The sequence below is a fragment of the Gossypium hirsutum genome, chromosome A11, assembly GCF_007990345.1.
Source record: "Gossypium hirsutum isolate 1008001.06 chromosome A11, Gossypium_hirsutum_v2.1, whole genome shotgun sequence".
NCBI classification, from domain to species: Eukaryota; Viridiplantae; Streptophyta; class Magnoliopsida; order Malvales; family Malvaceae; genus Gossypium; species Gossypium hirsutum.
The window spans coordinates 2,131,453-2,138,762 of NC_053434.1; the positions used below are offsets into that span (position 1 = coordinate 2,131,453).

Here is a 7,310-nt window from a genome sequence, read left to right on the forward strand (position 1 = left end):
TAAATTATAATAAAGATAAGGCATGGCTAATGGGCAGCACAAATTTCGAGGAAGCCATCAAAGTTGGGGCTGTATGCTTTTGTTGTTACCTACTTTTCCTTGATAAATATTTATTTATGTGTATGTGTGCGTATTATTGGAATGGTTGGTTGGACTGGCAATGCCACCCTTACTCGTAATCCACAGCTTTCAACATTATATACAGAAAATGGTTAATATAATATTTCTTTACTTTGTTTAATTTAATAATTAATACTTGAATTCAGTTTTAATATTTAATTTTAATACTTAAGTTTTTCAAATTGTTAATTATTTGAGTTTGATTTTAATATTTAAATTGTTATTTAATATTTTTTTATCTCAATTAAGTATTTATATTTTCTTTATTAGAGTATAAGTGACAAATATTCATAAGATCATATGATACCATTTAATCTGAGTACTAAATTGAATATTAAATTTAAATTTAAATTTTAAATTGAAAAAAAAATTTAAATATTAAAACTAAACTGTACCAAATATTCTTTAAACTAAAGATAAAAAATTGACACTCAAATAATAGAAAAGCTTAGCGTAGCTACGAAGGATTTTGATTAGAACGTTACTTTTTTTTTCCCCCCCTTTTAGATTCTCAGCTTTTAGCTTTAGCTGTAGTTAATCTGCCTATTGGGGGCGTTGCAAATAGTGGATTCGATTTATTTTGGCTATCTGAACTAAATAAAAATAATTTGAATTAGATAATATCGTAAAATCTTAATTTGGAATTATCTTCTTTATATACTTTTAGATCTTTTAATATTTTGTTATCTTCAAGTGCACTTTCATATAATCAAAATTGAAATATAACACACAAATAATCCATTGTACGGATACCAATTGAAATAATAGAACAATTATCTATTCCACAAAAATGCACTATTAAGAGTTCAAATATGTGAAAAAAAACACCCGAGAATGACAGAAATTTTGAGAGTTTCGATTCGTACATTGGTCTGATCCAACTGGATGACAATTTATCTTTTTAAAGGAAACAAAGTAATGCTCTCACGAAATACACACCATCCAACATTTTATCGGATAACGGTCCCTAGAATTGGAGCCTCCCTTGCATTTAATGGGCGACGCTAACATTTTGCTCAACCTGCCTATATCTTAATTACAACACTCCAAATGCCTTCCTGGGAGAGAACCCTACATCAAGCATTCTTTCTCTTAGAGTTGTAATTGAACTGAGCCCAGCTCAAATGTTGTCAACTTGAACTCGATCAAACATCTATTTTTAATCTCATGTTCGAATTCGGTTAAGTTTATTTACTAATTTTTGTACTCAAGCTCGAACTTGGCTCGATGATTAAATTTAATGTTAATAATATATATTAAAGGTAATATCATAATTTAATAATATAAAAATATAAAAAGTTCGATAAGACTAACAAGCTATTCGAGTTGATAATTACTAAAAGCTCAAATTTAACTCCATTGATAGCTCAAGCTCGAACTCAACTCGAAAATTACCAAATCAGAGTTCGAATTTTTTTCAAATTGACCTCAAAAAGCTTGCGAGCACCAATGTCTTATTTACACTAAACCCAAAAAAATAAAAATAAAAACAATACCAGAAATATATATATAAAAAAAAGACCCTTTTCAGATTAGTACAAATAACTTGCTACATAAGTCAATTCATATCATTTACCAATTACCAACATACATACCATTCTATCTACCAGACCTGACTTTTCTACAACAGGAACATGCAAAAACTAAAGATATTAACAGTTTCTATCCCTGTTTACATATTGACAAACAAATAACAATTTCACCACCCCTATTATTCAACATAGAGAACACCACCAAGAAATTTTCGATTTTGTTTCTTCATTTAGTAAATCCGTAGGCCGCGGATGAGTTTTAATTGTCAGCTACTATCAACAGAAGACACCTAGAGATCATGTTCTAGTAACAAAGAAGCATAAAATACAATAGAGAAGTTCACTCTGCTACCAGGGAATCTAATAACAAGAGTATCTTACTTATCACCCACAATGATTTACCTTGATGGTGCTAATTGGGACCTGGATTATTCACATTCTTTCGATCGGCTCAGTCCGATCCTGAACAGCCAAACGCTCTGAAACATCAGCCAGTGACTTGAGGTTGCACTTTATCAATGCCTCGACAAAGTAGCATGTTTCATCCTTGGTGTTCCCTTCTGGTACATCCACTACAAATGATTCGATCACCAATGTTCCTGGTCTGCCATCAATGACCTTGGGATGGACTGTAACAATGGATGAGTAGTTCTGCCAATTTGCATAGCACAAGGGATAATTTTGCAGTTTCAGCAAATTAGATCATGATGTAAGTTTAGGTTACATTATGAAGTTCAAAATTCGACCCAGAAAAGAAGGGGTCAATGCAGGATTGGTACAATAGCATTCATATAAATTCAACTATTAAAACAAAAGGAGGCACATAATACCAGATCCATTACATTCCATGCAAAAAACGAGGAAATCAATGGCAGTTCCAACCTGATATGGTCTAGGTTAAATGTACCAGTAGCACAATATAAATTGCCAACAAAAATAATTGAGTAGAGAGGATAAGGCCACATAACGCATATAAATTGCCCCAGACAGAGTGCAGGCAAGAAGGTCATTCATGCGACTAGCCAAATTCAAGCAGACATAGCTTTGGCAAGTCAATATGTACGATATATATCTCCTAGTTTCACAACTCCAATTTCAAGTTTCGTAATTAAAAAAAAAGACCCTAAAAGACTTCATAGATGGAATAATGATTTTGATAATTTGTACTTGATCTAGTCTTATTTCGATGACTGGCAACAGAAGTTGGCATATTCAATACTCCACCGTACAGGAAACCATATCCAAAGCCTTGCAACATTTTTAGGTATTTATGTATTTACATAATCTAACAGAAACATATCAAATAATACGAGACAGAAAGAAGTTAGTTTGAGACGAATAACTATACCTCAGTCGAGATCATATGTTTAAAAACTAAAAAATTATAGGAACTCAATGAGCATGCATTTAAATTTTTCGTATATGGTGTATAAAGACTTCAATCAAATGGAAAATTCATACCTTCAACCTGTGATCTCCTCCAACAATCCTCATGCTCAAGATGTGCTCGTCATCATCTAGATACTCTAACCTTTCGGTGCTAGTTGTGGCCGGCAAACCTGACTTAACATTGACTTCTCTAACACTTCCAATCTGAAGGTCACCTTGTAGAACACACCTACTAACAAATGGCTTGTACTTCTGGGGTTCATCAAATCTCCTCACCAAAGACCAAACCTGATTGATCAAAGACCGATAATTGTTCATTAACAAAGAAAACAGTTCCAAGTTTGCCTTCAATCAAACAAATTAAACCCTCAAACTTAATCTCAAAGTAGTCTTATTTGCAACTACACAACCTTTAGACTTCATTTCCACAATTGAGTGAAATGAAAGTTTAACGAAAATCTCCTGTTCCATTTCTATTCAAACAAAGCAAATACTTAGCAAAATTATACAAGAAAACAACAATTTTACGAAGTAAATTCTACTAATTACTCCTCAATCAAAAGTTACTAATTAAAATCACACGCTATAAATAGCTAAAGTTCAGTGATAACTTCACAATTCTAATCAACCCCTACTTTAATTTCGATCTCCTATATATATTCAATCAACATGCAATGAAAAATGAAAGGAAGAATACGGAACTAAGCAAAAAAGACTTCCATTTCCAGATCTATGTACGGATCTAACACCAATCCAATTCATTCTATTAAAAGAAGTAATTATTATTGAAAGCAATTAACAAGAAAAAAAAGAGAAACATACAAGATGAACTGGAGCTTTGATGTGTTTAACGAGCGAAGAGCTGCACTGATTTTCTTTAACGTCGTGTTTATGGTACTTCTTGATGAACTCTTCTTCTACCTTAGTAAACCTGTTCCCGTTCATGGTGATATAATTATTGGTCACCATCGAGGTAACCTTAGCAGAAACCCTAGCGCGGGGATGAGAGACGGGCAAAAAAAACTGGTAAAAAAGCCGACGGCGGGGAAGGAGAAATTAGCGGGTTCGGGTTTGGATTACAGGAATACTAGAAAGGTCCGAAACGAAACGACATCGGGCAGGTCCAAGAGCGAAAGGTCCTGCTTTTTTCGCATCTCATCACCTGGAATTATTAATTATTAATTATTTAATATAATATTGGAAAAAGAAGAAGCAAGTGGCAAAAGAATAAACTTGGGCATTATCGTTTATTCGTACTTTTCAGGAACGTACTTAAAGTTAAAAACGACTGCGTATTTAAAGGCTTTTGCTTTGCCCCTGGGTCTCTTAATTATTGGGCCAATTCTTTTAGCCCAAAATATCCTGCCCAATGGTTTACTCGAACCTAAATTCCAGCTTCGAAATTCAACTCGAGTTGGATCAAATTTTAATTTTAAAGTTTGAGTTTGATTTGAGGTTTAACACTGATTTAATTAGGTTAGATTAAGTTAGTTTTCTTTTAAAAAGAAATAGTAACATTTATTAACAACATGTTTGGTTGGAGGAATTAATCTTCTATTCTCTCATCCATTCCCTTATAGATTTGTCTAATGGTTGAAGGGTTAATTCTGTTCGACTTGACTTGATCAGATTTGGACAAAGATTTTTGCACCTCTACCCAACTCGACCCGATTTCAATTAAAATGATAAAAAGTATATTTGAAAAAATTAAATTTAATTATAATTAAAAATATAATTTTTATTATTTTATTACTTTTAAAATAATAAAATAGACTTTTTAAGCAAGTTGGCCCTAAGAACAAGTCTGGACTTAAAAATTTTTGAAATCAAATCTCGGTTCGACCTAATTCGACCTATGAGTACCTCTAATTTAGTGAAATAATTCATTACGTTAGAAAAAAAAAGGATTTGCTCAATGAAATGGTTATTACTGATAATAACATTTAAATACAATTTATGATAATAAAAAATTGACATTTTTAATTCACGTAATCTGTTTAAATTATTATAAAATTAATAATAAATAAAATAATATTTTATATCAAATGTAAAGTTATGAGTTAAATCTATCCGCTTAAATAATTTTACCGACCAAATAATATTATACCTTTTATTAACCTATTTCATTCCACCAACCATAAAATATAATATTTATTATTTATTTATTCCATTTTTATTGCTATTCTATTCGGTTTTATTAAGTTGAAGCACCATAATCATATTAAAAACGCACTCATCTCAATTAAATGATCATATTCTAAATTTATTGCATTTTCGTACAAAACGCAAAGGTACACAATACCTTTAAAAAAACTACTAAAAGCCTAAACCAGGCAACATTAAATTAGATAAAATCATCCCAAAACACCCCTACCATTTACAATTTCTAATAACAATAGTTATAATATTACATTTTACCAGTTTTATTAAAAAAATAAATTAATTAAATTAAAGAATAAATTAATTTTTTTATTAAAATTTTATCAATTTTTAACTGTAAAATTAAATAATTTTTTTAATATAAGAATTAAATTACTCTTTAATTTAATTCATAAAAACTATTTTATCTATTTTTAAGCATTCGATAAAAAAAAGAAAAAGAAAAAGAAAGATAACTTTTCATTATGAGAAACGCAAATGGTAGCTATGTAATTCTATTTAGCAAGACAATCCCATAACAATTCAGCATCAAAAGATGGCATTCTCGCAAGCAACTCGTCCTCGAACGGCAGTTCCTCTGCCACCACCATCATCGGATAATCATTCGAAACGGAGGACGATGAATTCTCAGTTCTCAAAAACCCATCTCCAGACACCGTCGGCGACATCAACTCCTTGCTTAAATCGTCGCTAACAACCATAGGCGACAACGACGAAGACGATGAACATCCTGGACAATCAAAGTTGCCCTTCTTGGCCTTCTTTTTAGTTCTCTCTGTTTTCATCTTTTGACAAATGGCTTGAATCTTAGCGTCCACCATGTTCTTCAAGGCATTGAACTGAGCACAATCTACAAACCCAAACTTGCTTGGGTCCTTCAAATTTGGGAAATTCAACCTCGCGTAATCCCCTCTAAGTTTATAAGGTGCTCGATCATATGCCAAAGCGGCAGTTTCAGCTGTTTCGTAAGTGCCTAACCAGACACGCTTTCTGTTTTGTGGAAGTCTGATCTCGGCTACCCATTTACCCCACCGTCTTTGTCTTACTCCCCTATAAAGGTTCTTCTTTTGTGGGCTGCTCAAGTATTTAGCCGCTTCCGACGTCGATGCATGATTTTGGCTGTTTTGAATCGGATTCTTTAGACATTTGAATGAAAACGAAGCGTTTTCTTTCTTCTCGTGGCTGAATTTTTCGAGGAGGTCCCTTTGCCGGTGATAGACTGAAGAGCCTAATGGTTCGTAAACGCCGGCCATGGTTGATGATGGTGCGCAACGAGAGAAGATTGAATCTATGGTATTTGAGCCTCCTGATAATATGAGCTGTGATAACGAAGACCCGATATTAGCACCGTCGTTGAATCCACAAACATGATCTGTTTTTTGCATTTTTTTTTTCTTGGGAACCAAAACAGCGGAAGCAGTCTTTAACAGAGGTAGAAGAAATGAATATTTGAAGGATGAAGAAGAACTGTTGGGTTGAATTTAAAATCTCATAGACACAAATTAAAAGAAAAACCCTGATTTTGGAAGATAGAAATGAAGAACAAATAAGATTCAAAGGGAAGATTTGTAGAATAATTATGCAGGAGAGACCAGAAACTAGTTCCAAGCTTCCAGCTTGGTGTATTTATAGCTGCACGGTAAAGCGAAGTTGGGAAACTTTGTCAGTGTCTTAACGTATCTTTTTGACATTTAGTCCCTTAACTTATAACTTTTTTCCCACTTTGGTCTTTGATTCTTTTAATCTCGGAACTGGGCAGGTTTTGCCAATTTGGTGCATGAACTTCGATATTGTTAAAGTATAATTATGTGATATTATGAGATTTTACCATGTCATCACTTAATTTTTTTAAATTCTTTTGAAATGTTCCAAAAAAATTTTATTTTTATTTTTTTGTATTTTTACATTTTGTGTAAAAAATTTTAAATTTTCATGCTAGGCCATCACACCTTAACAACATCTAAGTTTAAGGATGAAATTCATAAAAATTATCAATTTTTAAGATTAATGTAGACAAAATTTAAATATCAAATTAAAAATAATTTACTAAATTCAAGGATTAAAAGTTTATTTTATCTCTACCTTTTAAGATCAAGTTAATTGGATTAC

General features: G+C 32.2%; 2 protein-coding genes across 3 annotated transcripts; both read right to left on the bottom strand.

Annotated features, from left to right (window-relative positions):
- Nucleotides 1-854: 854 nt before the first annotated feature.
- Nucleotides 855-4,309, bottom strand: LOC107924666 (abscisic acid receptor PYL8). 2 transcript variants are annotated; one of them, XM_016855209.2, is made up of 4 exons: nt 3,864-4,290; nt 3,114-3,329; nt 2,055-2,303; nt 855-1,191 (listed from the first exon to the last, which is right to left on the bottom strand). In XM_016855209.2, the coding sequence occupies exons 1-3, from the start codon at nt 4,008-4,010 to the stop codon at nt 2,085-2,087; spliced, it is 582 nt and encodes a 193-aa protein (XP_016710698.1). In that variant the 5' UTR covers nt 4,011-4,290; the 3' UTR covers nt 855-1,191; nt 2,055-2,084. The 2 variants fall into 2 exon arrangements, with proteins under 2 accessions (XP_016710698.1, XP_016710697.1); XM_016855208.2 differs by lacking the exon at nt 855-1,191 and having other exon boundaries at nt 1,860-2,303; nt 3,864-4,309.
- A 1,328-nt stretch (nt 4,310-5,637) lies between these two features.
- On the bottom strand, nt 5,638-6,969 carry LOC107923248 (ethylene-responsive transcription factor ERF061). Its single transcript, XM_016853463.2, has one exon. The coding sequence runs from the start codon at nt 6,584-6,586 to the stop codon at nt 5,696-5,698; it is 891 nt and encodes a 296-aa protein (XP_016708952.1). The 5' UTR covers nt 6,587-6,969; the 3' UTR covers nt 5,638-5,695.
- Nucleotides 6,970-7,310: the final 341 nt, after the last annotated feature.

Bases quoted from the DNA above. Each gene is read 5' to 3' on its own strand.
- LOC107924666 (XM_016855209.2), bottom strand. From the start codon at position 4,010: ATGGTGACCAATAATTATATCACCATGAACGGGAACAGGTTTACTAAG. The intron at 3,330-3,863 runs GTATGTTTCTCT...TTGATCAATCAG, and splicing joins TCAAAGCTCCAGTTCATCTT to GTTTGGTCTTTGGTGAGGAG. The intron at 2,304-3,113 runs GTATGAATTTTC...GCAAATTGGCAG, and splicing joins GAGGAGATCACAGGTTGAAG to AACTACTCATCCATTGTTAC.
- LOC107923248 (XM_016853463.2), bottom strand. From the start codon at position 6,586: ATGCAAAAAACAGATCATGTTTGTGGATTCAACGACGGTGCTAATATC.